Source organism: Meleagris gallopavo, chromosome 9, assembly GCF_905368555.1.
Source record: "Meleagris gallopavo chromosome 9, MGAL_WU_HG_1.1, whole genome shotgun sequence".
NCBI lineage: Eukaryota > Metazoa > Chordata > Aves > Galliformes > Phasianidae > Meleagris > Meleagris gallopavo.
The window spans coordinates 4,312,559-4,336,670 of NC_139412.1; the positions used below are offsets into that span (position 1 = coordinate 4,312,559).

General features: G+C 49.3%; 2 protein-coding genes across 3 annotated transcripts in view; one reads left to right on the forward strand and one right to left on the reverse strand.

Moving 5' to 3' along the window:
- The first annotated feature begins 7,447 nt into the window (after positions 1–7,447).
- Positions 7,448–11,609, forward strand: CD40LG (CD40 ligand). The gene is made up of 6 exons (XM_010715210.4): positions 7,448–7,686; positions 8,771–8,908; positions 9,703–9,748; positions 9,993–10,040; positions 10,229–10,291; positions 11,073–11,609. Exons 1-6 carry the CDS (start codon positions 7,531–7,533, stop codon positions 11,438–11,440), a joined length of 819 nt encoding a protein of 272 aa, XP_010713512.1. The 5' UTR covers positions 7,448–7,530; the 3' UTR covers positions 11,441–11,609.
- Positions 11,610–14,553: 2,944 nt separating this feature from the next.
- Positions 14,554–24,112, reverse strand: part of ARHGEF6 (Rac/Cdc42 guanine nucleotide exchange factor 6) — a 30,762-nt gene continuing 21,203 nt past the window's right edge. The window contains exons 13-22 of one of the 2 annotated variants that reach the window (XM_010715212.4): positions 23,832–23,918; positions 22,993–23,071; positions 22,688–22,821; positions 22,482–22,607; positions 20,241–20,261; positions 19,188–19,281; positions 18,596–18,685; positions 17,791–17,890; positions 16,914–16,968; positions 14,554–16,610 (exon numbers count right to left, since the gene is read on the reverse strand). In XM_010715212.4, coding sequence (XP_010713514.1) covers positions 16,470–16,610; positions 16,914–16,968; positions 17,791–17,890; positions 18,596–18,685; positions 19,188–19,281; positions 20,241–20,261; positions 22,482–22,607; positions 22,688–22,821; positions 22,993–23,071; positions 23,832–23,918 — 927 coding nt within the window. In that variant the 3' untranslated portion in view covers positions 14,554–16,469. The remainder of the gene's footprint in view (positions 16,611–16,913; positions 16,969–17,790; positions 17,891–18,595; positions 18,686–19,187; positions 19,282–20,240; positions 20,262–22,481; positions 22,608–22,687; positions 22,822–22,992; positions 23,072–23,831; positions 23,919–24,112) is intronic. The other variant, XM_031554648.2, reaches the window with a different exon arrangement.

Below are 24,112 nucleotides of genomic sequence, written 5' to 3' on the forward strand. Positions count from 1 at the left end.
GTGCTGCCGTTCTTAAAAGAAGGCAATAACAGCAGGGCTTGCTGGGCTGATGTATGCAACACTCATTAATTTTGTATGTTAATATCCCCAGAACAGCTATGTAGCTTCAAGAGCATTTCATTTCTTGTGCAGAACTCTGACCTCTTTCCTACCTAAGGCACCATTTTATGAATGAACTGCTGGTGCCTTTTCACCCAGCAGGAGCCACAACATCACAAAGCGTTGTAGTAGTGCCTTAGAGAAGACTCTGCAAGGAGAGGTGGGCATAGCCTTGCCTGGGCCAAGGGCTTGCAAACTGTGCATCTTCCTGAATCCTTATACACAGCCAGAGAGAGCTTTCTCAGGATTTTTTTGAAACCTGCCCAGAGGAAGGAAGAAGTGGCTTCAAACCTTTGTGGTCTTATCTGTCTTCTGGCTTGGAAGATGTTACTGCACCATGACCAGTCCCAGCATAGCTCCATGGTATGTGTGCCCAGAAGGGCTTTGCCTTGCAAACAGAGGTCTCCAGCTCCCATAGCCAGGGCTGCTCACACGCCACTGCATCCAGGTGGGTTTGCACATGCTGTTTCACAGGGAATCCTGGACCTTGCTCCTTACCTCATCTTCTTTTCTGTGAGGTTTTTAATAGAAGTTACATTAGCAGGACTGTAGAGGAGAGAATATCACGTACGCATCGTGTGGTCTCTATGGCTACCCACACTCACGTCTGCCAGAGCCGTATGCGATACTGCAACTGGTAGTGGACCTGGAGTGCATCACCTGGAATGGGTGGGAGTGTTTGGCAGCTCCCAGCACAGGGGAGAAAAGCTTCCCATTGCCTAATGTTCAGACATCACCTTTCCCCTTTGCTCTTTGCAGGCACCCAGAACCTTCCTCCCAGACATGCCCATCTGTCCATGCCACGTGGTGAGGGAACCTTGCTTCATGTCTTCTCCCTTCGAGCTGAGCTTCATGAGGGAGGAGATGTACGAGTTGGTGGGTTTGCACCAGAAGCAATTTGAGCATTTGCAGGATTAGCTGAAGACCAAGACTCTTTCTTAGAACCCTGAAAAAAAACCTTCCTGCCCTCTAGGATATGCTCAGTGGTTTTTCTGGCAAGAACAGGCCAAGGAGTCACTTCCACCACCGAATTCTTCTGAGGCTGTTTGCAAAAGCAGCAGCAAGTGCTCGGAAAGCAAGCCTGGTAACTATTAGGAGGTTGTGTAATTGCCTGGCTTTGTGGTTCGTTTTAGCTTTGCATGGGTGGGCACTGCGGTGTGAACCTACTTTCAGTTCCATTGATGTGCTTGCTTTGCAAAACTAACAAAAAACCCCAAGAAGCCCCTTTTTGAAAATCCTAACGACCACCCCGGAGTCTGTGTGCATTGCTGTTATTTCATGCACTGGCAGAGGGAATGGGCGAGGAGCATCAGTGAGAGCACAAAGCACTGCTCATGGGCAGGGACATGGCTCTACCCATTGGACACCCAAAGCAGAAGGGATGCTCCAGGCTGTGCTGTGGGCTGAGCATCTGCTGAGCTCAGTACTCATTTTCAAGTGTGAAACAGCCTATGTGGAAAGGATGTGCAGCTCAGCAGGGTGCTCACTGTCCTGCCTCTCTCCAGCAAGTGATGAAAATATCCAAAATATCTTCCTGCTGACAGATGTGCCGGGCTCTAATGGAGATGTTGTGCCAGTAGGCAGGAGAGCTGGAACTGCCAAGAAACCTGTGGTCATTGGCGCCTACACTGGAAAGGAAATACATCCCTTAGGAAAATACCCCATTTGTGGAACAGATTTCTGTGCAGCTACCGTGACATCAGCTTTGTCAGTGCATCTCTGCTCACCGAGCACATTCACAGAGGGCATCAGGGACCCCCACCCTGCAGCAGTAGCAGCATTCCAATGCTGCATCACCATGGCAGTATCTCCATCTGGTACCTTCCCAACAGACTGTGGGGAGAGCTGTGCTTGTCCACCAAGGAGCATACTTGGCATTTGTTGCTGTGCCGACACCATTTTCTTCCCCAGAAACACCCTGAGGTGACATCATCCTTGTCCTCGTGTCTGCCTCTGATCCTTTCTGCAGCAGCGGCCAAAGAGGGATGGATGGGGCAGGGAGGAGTCAGCAGATGGCAGAGTTGTTTTAGCATCCACTCTCTGCCATGCCGTGCAGCTCACGGGGATTTTATGTTGGATTTCTTAGCAAGATCATGTCCCAGGGCTCAGAGCACTGCAGCGAGGTCCGTGAGAGAGCTGTGCCCAGGCTGAGCGCGGCAGCTCTTAGTGGGAACACACTGCCCACGACTTGAAGCCTCACTGCTGCCCCTGCGGGTTACCATCGCAGCACCTATCGCATGACATTCACAGCGATGCTGCTCTGCCTTTGTGTTCCTCTGAGAAAGATTCTGGATTGGTTTTGTAGGCTAAAGCCATGTGTGTGTCTTGTCCGGGCGTTCAGTCTTAGCGTTTATTAGAGCACATAGCAGCGTGTGGGTTTACACTCAGGTGCTGCCTTCGGGTTTTTCTCCTTGCCTGCCCCTCTCAAACAGGCTCACCCTCACACACCCTCACAGCCCCTCGCCTGTCATTTCCATGAGTGTGAGCTTCTTGGATGCTGTGGGGATTCCAGTGACCCAGAGGATCATGCTGGGACAGACACGATGCTTTTTTTTTTGCAAGCATGGCCACGTCTCATAGGGCAGAGATGCTGTGCATCCTTTGCTCCTCCAGCAGATACTCATAGGGCAGAGATGCTTTGCTCCTCCAGGAGATACTGCCGAGCAGTTTTAGGGGGGCTTTGGCCATGTGTTTGATCTCCCCATGGTATCTAATTCTAATTTAATGCAAGCAAAAACATTAATAACAAGACTTAACAAGCTCTTTGGTCCCTGCTGCCACCGCATGTAGTGTGGTTGATCTCGCCCCAAGTGATAAGACAGAAGCACAGCGCAGTGCACCTTTGATTTCCAGCTTCTGAACTGGTACAAACCATGCAGCCACATCCCTCCTCTGCCCTGAGCCTTTTGTTTTGCTCACCAGCCCCACGCGGATGCAGGTATTGTTTCGGTCCTGTCCCAGGAGGGGAACCAGGGGCGATGCAAAGGCGATGCCGGGCCCCCCCCCACCCACACCACAGCACTTTGCCGTGGGAGGTGGCCGCTGGGTACAAAACCTCCCGTGGGCTTTGCTCATCCCCATCACGTTTCGTTTTGGCTTTGATGGTCCCAGACCTGTGCACCCTGAGCTGGGCAGAGCAGCACCCTGGGGTGGGCTGGGTGCTCCTGCCCTCCTTCCGCGGTGACTCACGGCTGTTTGGCAGCACGGGGTTGCAGCTCGCCCTGTGCCAGCCTCTATTTTTAGGAAGCCGGGAGAAGGAGGTGCAGCCGTCACAGCAAGAAGTTTCTAGTGCCTTTTGTGGTTTCACGGCTGCACTGAGGCTTCGCATCAGCACTTTGGAGGCATGTTCTCTGTGTGGCTCAGTGTGGCACACACCACCTAAATGTAGTGTGTGCTGCCCAGATGTGCAGCCCAGATGTGGTGAGAGCCATGTGCCCTTTGAAGCCCTCCATCCTGCAATGAGGCTGGTTCCTCTGCTTTTCCTGGCCCTCCACCCACCCTGATCCCCTTGGGATCACCAGCTTGGGGTGCACCCATGGCTGCAGCAGGGATGGATGGTGGGAAGGGGCTTAGGAGAAGGCATCCCCTGGAGCTGGTTAGCTCAGAGGGACAGCAGCACCCAGTGCTGTCCCCTGCAGCTTTTCCCCTTGGCTTTTGGCTGATTGGCAGGGTGGCAGAGAAGGGAGAGGTGTTCCCTTGCATGTCTGGGCATTCTCCCCTGGCCTTGCAGTGACCTGTGGCAGCTCACCTCACGCCTGTTGGAGCCTGGAGTGTTTGCTGACCCCCACAGGTATCTCTCTGTGGGTGTGGGACACCAGGAGCAACCAGGCTGAAGTCTGCAATTGCCACAATGATGGCTACAATGGCCACCTCCCGCCCTTCTCTTCCACAGACCATCTCAAGCCAGATCTTTCCAACTAACTCTGAGGCTGCTCTGTGCTCCAGAGCTTTCTCTAAGTCATACAAAGTTTTAAAAAAATGAACGGAAACTGTAATGTAACCTTTCCTTCTCCGGATGCTGGTGATATTTTCTGTGATGTTCTGGCTCTGTCTGTCTCCTCTCTCTCCTGTGATGGGTGTAATCCTGAAGTCATGAGATCTTGGGAGACACGAGAAAAGAAAATCTAAAGAAACGATAAAATAAATGATGGAAAAGCTCAAATTTCTGCTCATGGTCAGAAGGACTAAATCAGGTTTTTCTCATAGGCTTCCTTCCACATCCCTCCTACAGCATTGCAGGCAAACTCCTTTTGTGACTCAGAATAAAATCCTCTTTCTGAGTGTATTGCTCTTAGCGGTGCACAGCACCTGGCTTTTGTCAAGTGTAATGAGCTGTGAGGTGAGCAGCATGTTTTAAAGAGCTAGTTACATGAAACCGCAGCAAGCACCCAAAAAATTCACTCTCTTTTCATCAGCTTTCACCTTGCTGTGTTCAGAACTGCTCCCGGCCTTTGGCAGATCACCAGGGCTTGCAACCGGATATTTTCTCAGTAAACAAAACCGAGTGCAGTGGAGACAATTTGCTGATCAGCGGAAATACTGCAAGTAGGTCAATAGGAATGCAAGCGATGGATCACATTTTCCCATCGTCTCACTCGGGTTGGAAGAACTTCACTCGTTTGGGTACATGAGCAGATGGGTATGGTTATGTTCATGGGGGCTTGGGGTGAAAGAAAACCCTATTGGTTTCCCAGTGGTGGGATTGTCTCCAGGTGAAGGTGAACTTCATCTTCTCTGGGGAAAACCCACATAGGTAGGCACTGGGTCCTCCATAATCCCTCCGTGCCCCTCTGCTCACTCCCCCAAGTTCCTACAGCAGGAAGTGGCCAACGATGTGCAGCCATGAGACAACCTGGCTCAGGCAGGAGCTAACATGGATTTTGAGGATTTTGAGTCCCTCATCCCACCCATGTGGTGCAGAACCACCACAGGACCTGGTAATGGCGCTAGAGGAGATGGTTGGGGCTGGATTGCCAACACAACAAAATGTTTTCCTGAAGAAGAGTAACCAGCCTGCCCTCCTAACAAGGCATGCTGATGAATCTCTGCTGGGATCCCCACTGTCATATTTTCCACACCATCTTTTTCGTCAGGGCACTGGTGACTATTGAGGCTGTGTTTCCTGGTTTTCAGAGCAAACCAGAGAGCCTCCATCAACATTTTGTGTTGGGGACCCCAAAGCGAAGCCTTTCCCTATCCTCACAGAGCTTCAGGTGTGTGCTACGGGGCTGGGCTTTCTGGCATTCCCTGCATCTTTCTCTCATTTTGGTGAAATAGTGACAGGTGGTTATCCAGAAACATCTCTGAGACGATTTCATCTGCCGGGGATGGCCAGAGCTCAGGGATTGCTGTGCAAAACCTTATTTTCTGCTCTCTGCATCACTCACTGCTGTGGTTTCACACTTTATTGACTGCCTCTGGGTCCCGACACTGGGGATTCGGGGAAAGTATTAAGTAACGACTTCTCATGTCGTTTTGTTTCTCATATGAAGACTTCCTCCAAGCATGAGTATTAAATTTGGAGGAAAGTCTGAAGAGCTTTGGAAAATGTCAGTGGTTGCCCTGTGGCTGAGGCATGGGGTGAGGACTTACGAGCGTTTGCTGAAGGGTTGGCCCCCAGTGCCATTGCCATGGGGTTTCCCTGGGGGGGCAGCTTCTTGTTGATGCAGATGGCAGACCCTCCATGGCAGGGACAGTTCTGTCAGCTCAGAGACCTGCCAGGGACCAGGGCTGGTATTTCCAAAGGTAATACCGATTATAACATGAGAGAGAAGGAAAGCACTGGTTGGTAGTGCCCTCAAACTGCATGGGGGCTGCAGTCCCATCCCAAACAGGCTATCCAGGAAGGTGATGGAGTCACAGTCCCTGAAGGTGTTCTAGGAACATGGAGATGTGGCACTGAGCGACGTGAAGTCAGCCTGGTGGGGATGGGTTGATGGTTGTATTTGATGATCTTAGAGGTCTTTTCCAACCTCAATGATTCCATGATTCTATGATTCTATAATTCAGTGCTCCCCTCTGTGCAAGAAGGTGGTAGAGTCAGCATGGAAAGGGGGCACAGGACCCTGGGGATCCATCAGCCACTGAATTGCTGCCAGCAAAGACCCTGGTACTGTCACGTATTTGTGATTTGGGTTATATTTGGGTTATTTGGCTATATTTAGGAACACAGTGACCTGCCAAGGTCAAATACTGACTGGGTTGCAAAGATGTTTGTGCTTTGCTACCAGCACTTGCATTTGTAGCTAAGAGCACTCTAACCACACAGGACAGGATGCGAGAGAGTGGGTAGATAGCAAAAGCGAGTGCTGGAGCCTATCCTGCTCTGCTGTGCAGCCCCATGGTTCTGGGAGCCCTCCTCTGCTGTCACTATGGGTGAGCAGCACTGCTTAGCACCACCCTGATTCTGGCAGGATCCAGCCCTTTATTTGCTGCATGCACATCTGATAAGAGCATTGCCTTCAGCCTGTTACTTTCAAAACAACTTTGCATGATAGTTTGATCAACCCAGCCCCCCGTGCATGCAGCCCAACTTCATCCTCTTTGCTCTAGCATGAAGCAAAGCCAGTCTGTGGCAGAGGTCTGTGATTGGTAGCAGTGCTCAGAGTCCCCAGCAGCCCTTTCCATGCCCAGATTTGTGTTAGTGCGGACACAGTCTGAGGATGCTTGTGCCTGTGGTTGCAGGGTGAGCACTTCACCATGACAGTGGAAAAGCTGCTCAAAATGTGTCTCTCCAAACTGATGGCCAAGCACCAAGACCCAAAGTCTTGCTGTTGAGGAGCATGAAGCCATGCCCACACTGTGGACCCAGTGCCCACAAAGATGTCCATTTCTCCAGGAGCACCCATCCTAATCCTACCTGGGGAGACTTCACCTTTGGGGAGCACAAAGGAAGGACAGGAACCAGCACAACTCATCTGCCTCCCCCAAGCATCGCAAAATTGTCCCTCTCACAAAGGAAACAGAGTAGAAAGCTTTTCTTCCCATTTTGAGAAATGAACGAGTTCCAAAAAGCTTCCCAATGCCTGGCAGCCCCCACCACAATTCAGTGATACTGCCCACTGACTCATGGTCTACCTTGCTCTGAAGATGACTAGTCACAAAGCATTCATCCACAATAGGAAAAAAACAACACTGGGGAAAGCCAGGAGTGTTTCGGAGGCAGATATGAAAATTCAGAATAAGAATTGCTACCTGCTTCTGGTAGGACGGTAGGAAAAAGTATGGAAGTGCAGCAGAGAAGAATGTCTAAGCAACCTCTTTTTTGTTGTGGGAGATGGTGGTGAACAAACCTACCCACTACGAAGGTTTTTTTCCAGGAAGTGTAGGTTGCTGCAACCTGTATCCCTTGAGCAGCGGCTGCTCACACAACAGTTCTCATGCTACTTGCAAGCAGCTCATTTGCAGGAGCACCAGCACCGTGCCCGGAGGATGAATGAAGCCTACAGCTCTGCAGCACCCCGACCCATGAGCAGCACCTCTCCCAGCACCATGAAAATGTTTATGTGCTTCCTCGCTGTATTCATGGTGGTACAGACCATTGGGACCGTACTTTTCTGCTTATATCTTCACATGAAGATGGATAAGGTAAGTGTTGGATAAGATAAAGTTTTCTCTGCTGGACTGCTAACACCATTTGCCTTCAGCATGGAGAGGGCTGGTCACCCAAAGGAGGAACATTGGGCAAGATGTTGCTGACCACTGGACTGATGCAGGAATGGGGTTTATACATCATTTTATATGTTGTTGTTTCTGCTCTAACTTGCCACTAAGAGAAGATGTATACAGATGAAGAGAGCTGTTCCTTTTGTTAACGAAGTGAAAATGGATTGATAAAGAGGAGCTGCTAAGAGCAAACCTGGCAGAAGTAGCCAGTCTGGGTGAACCAGGGTGCTGTGTTAGCCTTCGGGTTCCTGGTGGTTGTGCTGGTGCCACAGCAGCACTGGGACACTCATCGGGGGTAAGAGAGTCCAGAAATGAAGTTTTTCAAGGTCAGGCTGGACAGGGCTCTGAGCACCTGATGGAGCTGTAGATATTGCTGTTTATTACAGGGGATATGCACTAGATAACCTTTAAAGATCTCTTCCAATTCAAACAGCTCTATGATTCTGGGATTCTTTCTGCTTTGGGAAAATAAGCAGTGGACCTTAATACTTCACCCTTTTTAATGGAAGGTGTGTAGTATCCATAATCCTGTCCCACATGTGGGACTTCACTTAGTAAAAACAGAAAAGCTGAAAAGCTGTATTTGAAGTTGCTGTAACTGCAGCAGCACTGCACAATGCTTAAAATCACCATCTAAAACTATTTCCCCCAAAACAGAAAACATATAAGCTACAGAAATGGAATAGATCTTAAACCCAGAATGCAGATGCAAAGATAAGACTGGTATTAGCACCTTTTAAATGTGTTGACTTGATCTAAATTAAGATGTAAGTGGGTGACAGCCTGGGGTGTGGGCTTCCTGGCCGAACAAAGTGGGGCAGCTCCAGGTTGGGGCACACACCAGTGGATATTGCTGGTGGATGGTGGGAGCAACTGGTGTCCCTCTCCTCCCCATGCTGAGGGAAGACCACTGGCCTTCCCAAGCTGTGATTTGGAGAGGATGCCTCTTATCTGCATTCCCCAGCAGCAACTCATTGACCCTCTCTCTTCTCTCCCCCACCGGCAGATGGAAGAAGTGTTGAGTTTAAATGAAGATTACATCTTCCTGAGGAAAGTGCAGAAATGTCAGACGGAAGAAGGTCAGAAGTCGACATTATTGGACTGTGAAAAAGTTCTAAAAGGCTTCCAGGACCTCCAGTGCAAGGTAGATTGCTGCTGGGTGGATACAACCCCTGCTGAAGGTGGAGGGAGACTCCTAGGCACACACAAAGCATCACCCAAAGCCTTCTTGAAATCTTGGGAAGAACAAGTGCTCTTTTTTATACTTTTTTTTTACATATTTTTACACTATTGACATCAATGAAAAATCTCATCCACTTTTTCCCCAAAGCGTGGCCAGAGCAGGTCCAACTGCACCGTGCCCAAGGCAAGATGGGATGGAGCTGCCATCCTGGCCTGAAAACCATTGGTGTTCTGCTGTCTTCCAGCTCTCTCAGTTGCTGTGCGGGTGGGAAGGAGGATGTTAGGAGCACTTTCAAGCTCAGCCATTAATGACAGTGCATGACTTGGATCAGCTGGATTGAGTCCAGCGAGGAGCAGGAGGAGGATGCCATGCAAATGCCTTCCCATGGCTTAGAAACATCACCTCCACCTACTGCAGAGGTTTCTCATGTTTGGGTGCAGAAGAGCCACCTCACAGAGCATTTTAATTGCACAGCATTATTAAAATTAAAGACCTAAGACCAAAAGCTCGGCAACCCTCATGCTGCAAAGAGCAGGGCAGCCCACAGCCGTATCCGATTCTGGGAAGGTGCTGGGACATGTGATGGCTTCTGGTACCTTCTGCTGGTAACAAACAGAACCAATTGAGTTTTGTCCAGAGCATCCTTTACACAAAGACTTTAATGGTGTTTGATTCATACATCTTAAAACAGTCTATTATTTTTAAAAAATGTAAGGATACATATCTTCAAGTATATATTTTTGCTGTTCTTGCAGGATAGGACAGCCAGCGAGGAGTTGCCAAAATTTGAAATGCACAGAGGTGAGTGTCATGGTGCTGCTGAAGGGAGGAGAGATGAGTGGCTGCAAGGGGCAGGGGGCAGGAGAGAGGGTCCTTTGGTCCCCTTGGTGGAGTCTGTTGGGAGCAGCAGAGCATCTCCATGGGGGTCTGTGCATGGAATGGGGTTGGCTCTGACCTGGACACAGTTGTCTTGCCAAGATACTGCATTGACCAAAATGGATGAAAACAAACTCAAAATCAAATCCTTCCCTTTTTCTCCTTGCAGGTCATGAGCATCCCCACTTGAAGAGTAGGAATGAGACATCTGTGGCAGGTAAGCAGTGGGCACATCCAGGTCATGTAATTGCTGAGGCCAGATCCTGCCTCATTCAAAGGGGAAGGGGCTTTGCAGACTGCCTCTGGGCTGGATGTGCACCATGAGAAGCCCCAAGGCTGGGAGTTCCAGGTTGTGGGGGTAGAGCAGTGCTGGGCCCCAGTAACACCAGTGTTTCCAAATTGCAGAGGAGAAGAGGCAGCCGATTGCAACGCACCTGGCAGGGGTGAAGAGCAGCAGAGCAGTGCGAGGTAAGTCAGCACTCGTGGCTTTGTCCCCAGAATGGCCCTAGCTATGTGCCATCCACATGGCTTACTGAGGCAAATAAGAGTTTGCAGGGTCAGCCTCCCAATCTCACAAGGATTCTCAATGAGAGCACGTTTGATTTAATTCTGAAGTAACTGTCGGTAATCAGCAACTGCTCTTTCCATCTCTGACGCAGCAATTCACCCAGAGCTCAGTCTACCTGTGGAAAGCTCCGTATTAGATAAGATCAAAGAATCAAGATGCTCGTTGCATTTTGAAACTCCCTGTTTGAGCACTTGTTGCAATTACAAAGCAGTCCCAATCTCAATGGGCTGCCAGGAGCTCTGCGATTCGGCAGTGGGGGGCAGAGGATATGTCCCCATGGGAGTTCATGTTCACAAGCTGCTCCAAGGACACAACTCGTGCCCCAGGTCTGCAGGGTGGGCAGAGCTCCTGGAGCAGCATCAGATGCTCATCTTTGCACCTCCTTGGAGAAGTCTTGCCTCTGCCCCAAGCACTGATCTTTACGGTCATTTTTCCAACCCAAGCCAGTCTATGATTCTATGATTTCCACGTGATTAGATGAAGGAGGCAAAGTTCTTCTCCATTCACATCAATGCAAGGCCTTGTGTCTCACCAACAACTGCATCCCAGCTTCAGGGCTGAGAACCCCCTTTTCCCCACTGGGGTTGGAGGTTGTGATGCCAAATGCCCTAGGGGCTGCCCTGCAAAATCAGCCTCTCAAGCAAGATCTATCCCAGCTCAATAGCCATATTTTCTCCCCAGTGCTGGAGTGGAAGACGACGAGCTACGCCCCAACAAGCAGCTTGATATCCTACCATGAGGGGAAGCTGAAGGTGGAGAAAGCAGGGCTCTACTACATCTACGCACAAGTCAGCTTCTGCACCAAGGCGGCGGCTTCGGCGCCGTTCACCCTCTATATTTATTTGTACCTCCCCATGGAAGAGGACCGTCTCCTGATGAAGGGACTCGACACGCACAGCACCTCCACAGCCCTCTGTGAGCTGCAATCCATCCGGGAGGGCGGTGTCTTTGAGCTGCGGCAGGGCGACATGGTCTTCGTCAACGTGACGGACTCAACGCTAGTGAACGCCAACCCTGGCAACACCTACTTTGGCATGTTCAAGCTGTAGAGAGGAGGGGCCCAGCCCGACTCTGTTGAGCCAAGGGGCTTTCCCTGTTTCCCGTATTTATGTTCCTCTGCCTCTTTGTTGTTCTTGTTTCTTATATTGTATATTTTGTTATTTATTGATGAGGGCCGAGGGGCCCTGAGAACAGGAAAGGAAAAAAGTTTGAAGCTGTCGTTGTCTGCACTTCTCTTTTTTCTTTCATTGGTAGGGTAGCGTGTCTGGTCCGCCATGTCCTGCTCTGCTAGCCCCATTATGCCCCATAATTTAGCAAACTCTACCAACGCTCTTTCCTTCCTAACACCGTAGGATGGCTCAGGGCGCTCCAGCCATGCTAGGTTTGTGCATATCTCCTGTACCCATCTGCTTACAGAACATCAATGGAAAAAAAACATTAAAAGGCTGAAGAACATCTCCTCTAAAGGAATCGATCAGCCAGGCACTGTCCCTACGTGTTGACTGTTGGTGATACATTATTGCCACCCTAACTGTATTATGCTGAGAACTCCTTTTTTCCACTCATAACTGCCTACAGGACTCAGTCTTCTTGCTCGACACGGCCAAGTTTGTGCTGGTTGAAATTCAACCATCATTGAAAACACTGTTGGTGTCTGGGGGTGGCTGCTGCTTTCAACCAGAGCTCCGGTGAGGCACTGGTGTTGCTCTGCTTTTGATGATCCAAATTTGCCCAAGAGAATGCTTTGATACCAGATAGAGAGCTCCTGTGGAAGGGGCTTTGGCCATCGTGGTCAGGTTTGGACATGCTGCCTCTCTCTAGCTCTCTCTAGTCCTCCATGGGAGCAGGACCAGGAAAGCACTGAGGTGGCAGGAGCACAAGGTGATGGACAAAGATTGGGAACACTCCTGGAGGCAACAAGTCTGCAAGTGGAGGATATCAGATTTGGGTGCTTCCTAGGGTTTGCGTGGCATGAGGCTGTGGGCCTGGTCCTGCTGTGGTGCTCGAGTGCAGGTGCTGCCAGGTTGGACACATCAGTGGTGGCTGCCCATCGCTGGCTCCACAAAGTCAGAGCAAGATTGCTCTGCCTGCCTGATTTTTTCATAATTCAATTTGCAGTTTTGTGGCTGTTCTCCAAAGCTGCATAACTTTGTCTGAGAACGGAGCGTTCTTGTACCATGCCATGTATAAAAACTATTTATTTAACATGAACTAAAACTGCCTCATATTTATGGACAGAGGGACTAGCCCAAAGTGCATGGGAAACTGCACAGTGTGAAGGAGCTGCATGTGACTGTGGTTGTGTTTTGCAATGCATTTTGACATTTGGTGTCCCCATTCCTGAGTGTATCTGAAGCATCGTGCAGGCTGCAGAGCATCGCTGAGCCATGCATCCCACAGCATCTGCTGCAATGGGGCTTTGCACAACATTGTGTCCCATGGATGGGGGTTTTGTCTGCTTTGAATGCTGCAAACTCTTCCTAGTGTGACCTCTTGATGTCCTACATGGTGTCTGGGGATCAACAGGGCATCAGGACAGTGCAAGGGACACAGTGGGGACAGCTGGCCCCAAACACATTGGGACACATTGGAGATGCAGGGCAGGGCTGGGTGCATTCCAAGCAAGGGCAGGAGAGCAGGAGGGCAGCATGAGGTGCAGCTGGAGGGGCTCGTTTAGGAGATTTATAGCACCTGGTTGGAAGAGGTCTTTTGCTATTGCCTGAGTGATGCAAGGTTCTCTTTCCTGCTTTGCAGCAGGTGGATGGGATGGTGTGGGGCACAAGGTCAGAGCCTGTAGGGATCTGGGTGGGGAGGGCAGTGCTCTCAGGAGTAGAGGTGCTGCTGGGCTGGAAAGCTGTTAAGTGCTATCTCTCCCTTCCAGCGAGTCTCCTAGCCTCGCACCGCTGCCTTTCCTGGGGCTCTTGTTTCTTGCCTCTGTTTCTTCGCTTGCCAAAAATAGCCTGTGGGATGCTGATGAGAGGCTGCACGTGGGAGGAGAGGCTATGTGTGTGTCACCATCCAGCTGTCAGGCTCAGCCCATGGCCTTCTCCCGGGCTGCTTTGTTCTCCTCCCCTCCGTGGTGCTGCAGCTTTCCTCTCCCCGTGGAAAGTTTGAAGGTCATCAATACTCTGATTTTTCCTTCACTGCAGGGCCCCGCTGTCACTTATTGGGTTTTACGGTTTCTAAGCTGATTTTTCTCCTTCCTGAGCGAAGAAGTGAAAAGGGGCGAGGGGAAGATGAATACGCTTTGGTGGCAGCTGCCCTGGCACGTGGCACCAAATGGGCACCTCTCAGGCTGCCCCAGCCTCACTGGGGGTCTGACTGCACACATTAAGCTGCTTTTTGGGTCTGTTCTTACACTGGTGGCTTTAGATGCCCAGCTCTGTTGCCTGGAGGATGCTGGTGCTGCTTGCGCTATTTTGCTTGTGCAAAGGGACCTGGTGTAAGAGAAGGGGATAAATGGGGTCCATATTCAGTAGAGAGTGGAGAGCTCTGGTTAAGACCTGGATTTGGCCCCATGGGGACTTGGGAAGGCAGGTGCTCTCTCCAAAAGAGCTGATGGTTGCTTTGCCTTTGCTCTCTGGACCACTTGATGCTTGAGGACACTTGGGTCTGGATATAGCACTGCTCTGGCTCTGCAGTTTCCTGAAGTACCACTGAGTGTCCCACCAAAGAGTTAAAGATACCAGGTGCAAGAGAGGACTTGTCCAAGCAGTAGACCAAAGGAAATCCTGTCACCACACCTAATCCCCAGAAAAAAAAAGATAACGCGGTAACAACAACAACAACAACAAAAAAAAAAAAAATTAGGCAGGAAGTGGCTTATCTACAGCAACCAAGTGGTGCAATGGAGAAGAGCTTCTCTCCATAAAGCATTCCTGACAACAGGACACAACTGGGGCTCAAGGGATGGAAACACATCTCTCTGCCCCAGCACCAATGGGAATGACCCCTAAATGCCATGGTGACCATCCACACCAGCATTTCCCTGCTGTCCAGTGTGTCAGAACACAGCATTTCAGTCCTTTTCTCTGAAACAAGAGATGCCCATAGCAAGTGCTGCTGTACTTGCTGAGTGCTCAGCAGGTTTTTGTGCTGCACCGACTTGCTTCCCTTGGACTTGAGTGCAGCCCCAGAGAGAGGGGAGAAGGACACAAAGGGCTAAGAAGCGATTTTTATCCTTTATTTGTTGAAAATGTCAATTAAAAAACTGTCCAAAATAAAAACATGTTAGAAAAGTTGAACTTGCACAAGTAGTTACAGTAAATAAACCTACGTGACAAAGATAAAGTGGAAGGCAGCTGACACAACATCCATCTAAAGACAGACTCACTGGAACCTATTTACAAAGCACTGTAAACAAAGTAAATATGGAAACATTGCTGTCCATCCGGCATGGCTTCTTTTCCTTTTTATTTTATTTTTTTGGCTTCTAGCTCTTAACAAACGCCTGATCCAACACATCCCAGTGCACCCTCTGTCACCTTACATCTTACAAACATGCATATGTACACAGCACGGGTTTCAACTAAACCGTGGGCAGTGGGGAAACATTCCTACCCTCTCCTAGTGTACAAATGGCCCTTGGTTTTCCTCCTTGTGCTGACTGCATGGTGTGAGCCCCAGCCCACCTTTGGGCATGATGATGCTGGGGCAGACAGCAGTGCAGCCAAGCCCCAGCATATGCAGGAAGGCGGTTATGCTGGGAAATGGCTTACCAGCACAGCAGGGTCCAGCTCTCCCTAAAGACTCTTTGCTATGTTCTGCCTGAATTTTAATTGCAAGGAGAGAATTGTAATTATTGCCTCTGTTATATCCTTCATGACCGACGTAGGACTGTCAGGAGCTGCAGTGTGTCTGCATGCACAGGGACCGTGCTGCCATGCGATACACTGAAGGCTTATAATTAACAGAAGGTTAATTGTAAATACTGCTAAGGAAGGAAGGAAAACATCAGTTATAAACTAGGGTGTAACACCAAATAAAGTGAAGATAACTGGATACATATGCATGTTGTCCGTGTGCTGTGTTCAAGGAGCTACGCAGGGATCTGGGAGGTGCTGCATGTCCTTGCCCCAGGAGCATTTCAGCTCTTGTCTAAGCCTAAATATAAATACCTTTCCTATCCCAAAAGTTCCTTTTTCCTATAAGAAAAGCCCCTTTGGGGCAATGGGGGAGAAGTGGCCATCCTGGCCTTCAGGCAGGAGCCTAATGTGGGCAGAAGGGAGCAGGGGACGAGCGTATCTGGGGGGTGTTTTTGCTGTCAAGCAGTGTTTGCATTTCATATGGAGAAAAGCATATCCTGCGAGGGGAAGCACAGCAAAACTATAAACTCATGTAATACGTGGACACTCCAAGTGAAAAGAAAGCAGGGGGCAAGAGTTCCTGATCATGCTTAAGAAAAGGGGCTGGGGGGCATTACCTGTTGTGCTAACAACGAGCTCTTAGGAGGCAGTACTGTGCAACACACCCTCCCGTGTGCTCTGACAGGTGCTCCAGATTTGACTTCCCCAAGGAATTAAAACGCCTTTGTGTTAATTGCACGTTTTAATCAGTATCGAGGCCACACAGGAACTGCAGTATTGCTGGGCTGTAGTTCACTACAGTCAATAAATGGGGAAGAAGGTGGATGGGAATAGCTTCCCTAGTCGTGATTATCTGAAAAAAGGAGCACGGTGCTTTTTGGTTTCTGCTCATTGCCATCTCAATAATGTTTTCATTCAATAAATAGGTACTGGTGCTTTTGAAGAGAATGAAAGCATCAAGAAGTGATGGGAAACTGCTGCCAGACCCTCTGTGAGCGGCAGTCACTGGCACAGGCTGGGTTTGCTCCAATGAGGTATCAGCTGCTGCAGATGGATTGTGAATCACGGACCGCTCACTGATGCTTGAGTTGCGATAGACTGCTTGTTTGCTTGATTTCCTTATTGGATGGAAGAAAAACTATTTTTTTTTTCTTTTTTTTTTGGTAACAAAATTCCCCGGACCAACAAAATGAGGAGGAAGAAGAGGCAAAGGATCCAGTTCTGCTTCCCAAAATACACCTGAGGTCACACTGCCAGCAGCTTCTCCTCGAGCTCAGGCAATCAGCGATGATTTGCGTCCCGTCTCCTCCCTGCTGCACTCATCTGTCTGCTTCAGCAGCCGCCGCACCAGCTTCTCCAGATCCTTCCGGGACTTCAGCTCTTCCTCCAAACACTGCTTCATCCTTTTGTTCTCCTATGAAGCGGAAAAATAAAGGAAGAATGGGGTGGTTAACACCCATGTGCTCCACAAGCCAAGGTGCTAAGGTGCCAAGGTGCCAGGAGCATGTGGCATGTGTGACAAAGTGCCAGGGTCACTGCCCGTCTGGGAGTTGAACCACATGGGCTATTTGGGGTCTGATTTGTTCAAGCAGACCCTCAACACTGGCAGACGGGCATGGCAGCAGCAATGTGTCTGCAGCTACAGGGTGGGACCAGGTGAGATTTCTCCCAGACATCGCCCGTCCGACTCAGAGCACAAACAGAACACTGCAATTACCTGTTTCAGTTCCTTCACTTCGTCTTTCAGTGCATAAACTGTGTCAACAAGGCTTCTGCAAAAAGAAAAAATGCAAGAAAGCAGAAATCAAATGAAAACATAAGAAGCTGAAGTGCAGTAAAACAGCAGCAGTACTGGGAGCTTGGCGACCGAGGCAACGGTGCTTCCATCTCCTGTTTTCCTCTTTTCTTTGTATTTTCCTTTTCTCCATTACAAGCATTGCATGGCCAAAGGCACTGCTGCCACTGAGGTCACTCAGGAGCACTGGTAGACCATCGGCCAAAAATTCATATCTCTTTTCTCAAAACTTAGAAAAAACAACAAACCAACAAACCAAACCAACCCTGCTTTGCTGTCTTGAAGTTATCAACAAGGTCTGTGGTTTGGCTTCCTTGTTTATGCTACTGCAAAAAATAATAACAATGGTTTTTAAACTGCAGTATTTCTTACAGAGCAGCCCCAAATCCTTCAGGCTGTGATGCAAAAAGTAAACCTAGAAAGAATGCACTGCCTGGGTGAGAGGAGGGGGCCAACCCACCACCCCAGTACTGAAGCTATGGAGCAGGCTGGGAGCACTCAGGCAGCACTTCGAGGGGCAGCAGCAGACCACAGTGTCTGCAGTTGGAAAAGAGAAACAAACAACAAAGCCACTTGTTTGGTTCTGTTGTCCCTGATCCAGTTCACTACACCAGGAGGAGCGCTGGGACTCCATACATTGGCTCTCAGGACCTGTGCATAGCTCCCAGGGGGACACAACCATCTCTGAGCTGCTGAGAATGCAGCTCTATACTTAAAAAGGGAGAAAACAGCCACTGGAACAGCCTGGTGCTCTTGGGACAAGGCAGCAGCTTGGTCAGGGGTCTGCAGCCTCACTTACTTTTCCTCCGTAACAGTCTGACCATTGCTCCTCGTTTCCTCAATGATGATTTTCTCCTCCTCAGGAAGAAGGACTTGGGGGATGGAATCCTTACGGGAGCCTGCGTGCGAGAAGTGCTCATCAGGAAGAAAAAGGGAGACTTTTCCTGGAGCCCACGGCAGAGGCTGGGAGGGCAAAGCAGGGGCTGGGTGTGGTGCCGAGCCAGAGCAGCAAGGGACAGCTTCCAGGAACACTCAGAGCACTCAAAGCTCCATCATTACTTATAAATGAAATGCCTCGGTGAGGGTCAGGAGCTCTCTGAAGAACACAGTCTCCCTTTCACAAACATGCCATTATTTGATAGTTCAGTGATTTAATTTGACATCTTACCAGCAGTGATAAATAGTTTTATTTCCAGAGTTGAAGATGGTAGATAGGTTCTTATGAAGCAGCTCGTTCTTAAATACGCAGCTGATGGAGAGATAATATTCATGCTTCCTTTCTAAAGCTACATGCAACCTGAGATTAGCATCAAGTTTTCAGTGCTGACAGCCACAGGCACTGACTAGGTTGTTTAATTCCTAACGAGTGCTGGTGATTTAGCTGTGTCTCATCTGCCCTCCTATCTGCTCATTCTCTGAGTTTAGAAGAAAAACAATGGCAACTAAACCACTGAGTAGATGAAGCTCCCTTATCTCAAAGATTGAACACCACACAGTTTCCTAACATGAGTCTCACTGCTCACTGATGTAACAAGCTGTTTTTTCCCAGAGGGTTATCAGTGTTACAGGCAGAAGGAGCATTCAAGAACCTGCTGTGTGCCCACCTGAGCTGAGCGCCTGCTGGAAGCCCGCCCCAGTGCAGTACGCCTCGATCACCTTCAGGATCTGAGCATCTTCCTCCAGTGCAGCAGTACCTGGAACACAGCACAGACATCAGCTGCTGCAAAAGCCAAGCTCTCTGCGTTCATCTCTCCCAGCTTTTGGGCAAGAGAGTGTTGTTTCCTTGACTGACAGCCTTGGGACTTTCCCTAATTCCTTTCTGAGCTCCTTCACACTTTCTGGCCTTTGCAACATCCTGTGACACTGAGCACCATGACTAAATGGTGTGAAGGCACACTTCTCGCTGCCTAGCAGAACTCGGGGCCAGCACAGTGTCTCACTACTTTCAAACAGCTCCTTGGCTTTGTGGCCACAACGAACCACTTGCAGCCATGTGGCCTCGTGGTGGGAATCACACTGAGAGCCACGGTGCTGCCTGGAGCCCCAGCTCAGGGTCTGCACACACCTGGAGCCCCAGCAGCACATGAGCTCACTGCTGCGCCGCATCCTGCAAGGTAAGAAAAGCCCTTCTCAAAGCCCCATGAAGGCTACTGAGCTCAAACCTCAGAAAAGAAGAGAAAAAGAATCAGCACTTACTTTTCCTAATAACAAACTCTTCATCTGATGCTTTTCTCTCAGTTTTCCTTTTTGGAAGAAACTTCTTCATGGTTTTTGGACTTTTGCTGGAGTCCTATAGGGAAATAGAGCATTGTGTTTAACCAGCACCAAAGGCAGCTCCAGCAGCAGAGCAGCTCGGGCTGAATGCAGCTATTGGCGTTATGCACAAAGCACTACAGAACTACAAAGCAGACAAATGACAGCACTGGGGGAAATGGTGTTCTTTGCTTTTCCCACGTACAGCTCTGTGTCCACTGCTCCCTCTCACAGAGGTGGGAATTCATAGAATCATTCAGGTTGGCAAAGACCTCTAAGATCCCCAAGTCCAGCCCCAACCCACCCCACCATGCCCATCACCACGTCCCTCAGTGCCACATCCCCATGGTTCAGGAGCACCTCTAGGGCAGTGACCCCATCACCTCACTGAGTAGAAGTGTTTCCTAGTTGCACCTGCAGGTCTGGGACAGGACACGCTCCTTTAGCAGATATCCCTCAGCTAACAGCCTTTGGCCAAAGAACTCAGCCACATTCACAGCACTTTGGGTTTGCTTATCAGTAATGTGGCCTCTGTCAGAAAACTTTAAAATATTATTTCCTTGACACAATTAGATTTCTAATTAAAAAAATAGCAAATGACATTGCTTCTCAATGCACAGCATTTGCTTGAGAGTACAAATAACCCCCAACATACACAAACACACACACAGTTAGTGTTTGCTATGGCTTCACAAGGAAGGAACACAAGCTCTTTGCCTCCTTCACTGAATTAGACGCCTTCCTGATTAGGAATTAGTATATTAATAGGTTACATGCAATTCCAATTTTAAGGAATGATGAGGCATGCCAAGAAGTTTTAGTACCAGGGTCCTAAATCCTTCTTGAGAGATCTCTCAGCATTTGCCAATTGCCACTGACTCTCACGTTAAGTTATGGATACAGCCAGGCAAAACGAGGGTTGTGCAAGCACAAGAAGCATGAACAGCACCAAGCAGTCTTTGCCACAACAAGCCAAAGAGATGTATCTACCCTTACCTTCAAAATATAAGACATCCTCTACAATGAATATGCAAAGAAAGAGAAGATGAGTGTGAGAGACTGATGATTTTACTGACCGAGTCCTTTAAATCCACAATTCTAAAACACATTTAAATGTTAGTGTTGTGATTAATTCGTCACACCCTCCACACTGCTTCTGCTATCAGCATGCAAAGGAGAATGGCGTCATGCAAAACTGAAAAAGTTACATGGGAAACGCATGGGAAGCGGGCATTAATCCACTCTGAACACATCCAAATAGAGAGCATGCTTCCTGGGTTAACGGTAGGTTTCAGTAGATGTTGCTTGTTTAAGAGAACGGTGCTTGAAACGGGCTGACATCCATAGGACTGGTGCCTGGGGATGAAGGGATGCAGTGCTCTGCCCAACCTATGGCAAAGCTCAGGGCTGTGGCTTCTCAGAGGGCACTGCACGGCTCTCCTGCTGCTCCGACCAGCAGAAGTTACAAATCCCATTGCTAAAAAAAACCCTTCACCTAACGCAACTGACAAAAAGAAAAAAAGAAATGGAAATCATCTGTAAACCTTTCTCATTTTGCTAACTAACCTGAATCCGGGCACACTGCTTTACCCACAGCACCTGCTTTGTCATTGCAAATGATTACTGGAAACAGAACAGGAAAAATGACCCAATTTCAATGGAAATAACAGCGGTGCTGTGCGGTACGCAAGCAGGTTCTGGGGTTTCCTGAACACAGCTAGAGGTATGAGGAAATGCACAAGACTGTGCCATCCCATCCTACACCATCAGAAGCCAATTAAAGTAACAATGGATGTCTGAAAATCTCTCATCTTTTAATCAAACTCCCCCACGCTCTTCCCTGCAAGAGACACTTGAAATGGTTCTATTTGTTCATTATAGAAGCAAGGAGACTTGTGCTGAACTTTTAGCATCGCTCATTTTGTGCTGCAGTTTAATCTGGGGTCAACAACTGCAATTGCCACTGCAGAGCCATGGGCTGCATGCCCAGGGCTATCACATGGAGGTGGGAGAGAAGCTCTTAGCTATCGAAGGGCTTTGCATCAGTGCCTGCAAATGAAGGCTCATGAAGGCTGGGGGTGCCGTGATACCGCTGCTCCCATCCACATCACATTTTTGGGCCTTCCACGTGCTGTATGCAGCCCCTCGGGGCTCCGTGCCTCCTGCACAACCCTTCACCTCCTTTACACTGATGGTGTAAAAGAATCCACGGCAGGGAATGAGTGAGAAATTGCAAAAGAGACTGCGATACTAACGAAATCACTCAGTCTGTGGCTTTGGCCTCTATTATAAATAAAACTCTTGTAGTTTCACGCAGAAAAATTTCTTCTCTAATTAAAGCCTCTCCCTAGATTTTAGTGCACAGTGAAAGCACAAGGCTGTTTAGTCTACATTAAAGATTTGGAACATGCAAAGCTGAAGGGTGGTTTCCCACCTGTTCATTTGGTTTCGGATTAATTTAATTCCCAAAGTGAAACGCATTGTTTTATGAATTTTAAGAAATATATCAAAACACAGTGAAGCTACCTAAAAATCTCTGCCTGGGACAACAGCCCCACAGTCCTCTGGCTGCTGTCCCTTATTACTGGGGGGCTGAGCTGGCCATGAGTCCTGTACCCACCCCATCTCTGTCCCCCTGGGAGCCCAGGCAGTGATGCTCCCATGCTGCTGTACCCAGAAAGGCCGGTGACTCAGAACCGGAGTGCTCAGTCAGTAAGAGGAACGTTGCTGTGTTACTGGTGAGTAATCCCAAAAGTTTAACGCAAGGTAGGGAAGGATGGTGCTGCAGTTGCAGTGGGGGTGAGAATGGGAGCGGGGGTTTATTTTGGGTTTCCCCACGCCACCTCCTACCCCAGTCTGGGGGTTGTTGCAGGGGATGCTACACATCCCAGTGGGTGATGGGTGTGTGAATACAGGATCAAACATCACGGCTGCTGCACTGCCCTGCTCTAGCCACCAAAACAAAGATATAAATCATACAAAACACAGGCCTGTCTCTCCATCCCTCAGTGCAGCTGTGGGCTTGACACCAAGGATGGGGCTGACCCTACAAACACACACGCTCATGCTTCACTTGCAGCTCAAAGCCAGCTGCAGCAACCAGCATGCATCACTCATTTGCACAGCATTTTCTCTCAGTATCCCTGTTGTCTAAAGGAGCAGCAAAGCTACTCTGGGGTAAGATGCCTGAACACAAGTGCTATGGAATCATGGTGCTCACCAGGCACACAGCATTACCTCTTTGTAACTCAGCGCTGCTGACGGTCGGAGGGGAGGAGCAGGACGGAGGCAGCTCAAGCTCCAGGGTTTGAGGATTTTGGGGGGCTCCAGAGGGCCACGGATCTGTCCGGTGGAGCCAAAAGTCTGAGAAAATGGATGAGAAAAAGCTCAGCCAGCATTGAGGAACAGTGGGCAGCAGGCAGGTTGGGAGAAGGCTCGCTTACCGAATGGGCGCTCCAGGACTGTGTTTTGGACACGGTGTTGCACGTCCCTTTGGTCAGCCTCTGCAAGTGTTCAAGCCACTCGTGCAAGTCCTGGCTGGTGCTGCAGGACACGGTGATGCGTTCCATCATGTTCCCTGCAGCAGTGGTCAAACAACTGGTCAAACAACTGACTTTAGCTGGGTTAGCACAGGGAGATGTCCAGAACTTGGACAGCACACAGTACAAGAGCAAAGAGGAGAAGGACTGGCACTGATGGCAGCTGCTGCTTGCACTCGAGCAGCCCCAGGCAGAGGCCACACACTGACCTGCGATTTCAAACACGTGCTCGTTCCCTTCAGCATCTTCCAGCTTTGTCAGCGTCATTCCTGTTAAAGGCAGCCTTCCCTAAGAGAAGTGAGCAGGAATCAGTGTCTGCGACTGCCTCCTGTTTGGGCATTGTTCTGCTCCGTTCTGCTGATTCCTTTCTTTGGGAATTGCCATTAGAAACTAATCTGCGAAGGCCTCAGACTGCAGGAAGAGGTGCCTCTGATGTAGGGATCGAGACTTCCCTGCACAATTGGGTTAAACCCCTGAGCATAGGCTCCCATGACAGCTGAGTCATCCCCAGCTCACCTGCCACTCTTTCTACTCACCCTCTTTACACAGAAGCCAGGACTATCAACTTCCCCTGGTCCTCCTCAACACCCTCCCTGTGCCTCTGCTTTACGTGATGCGCTGCCCGCTCACCTCCCTCCCACTGCTGCGTGACATCTCAAAACTCAGCCAAATCCTTCCCAAACCTTCAACGTCTGCCTCATCACCTTCACATATGACTGTGAGATATCGTCCACTGACAGACAGTTTGTATAGGGAAAAACCCCACAGTGAGCTCAGGACACCCAAAACACACTAAATGCTTGAGAACAGCATGCAGGACAGGTACGGTGTGGTTTTGTGTTCTAATTTCAGAACATTCACACTTCCCAAATGCTCTCTAACCTGTTGGCAGCACAGAGGTGCTCGCAGTGTGTCTTGGCACACGTAGCAGAACACAACCCTGCTTCCCAGCCCATTTACATCACAACAGAGATTCAAATTTGATAAAGAGATATCTGATATCCTTTCCACACCTGATGCCTTGCAGCTTCAAATCAAGCGTGCCTACCTGATAGATGAACCCGCTCATCCGTGGGCTTGCAGATAGCATGAGCAAAACATTTGAAAACAACAAGAAATATCGCTCTTCTTTCTCCTGCCAGGACAAGAATGGAGGTTAGGCCAGTCTCAAGCATTTCCCTGCAGCAAACCAAACCTGCTGCAACTGCAGCCACAGTCTGAGAAGAACCAACCCCAAACCACTCATTTTGGCTTTTTTTTCTTTATAGCATCTTATTTCTGCATTGGCTTTTCTGAGCAAACAGTTCCATCCACATCCTGCTGATTCTG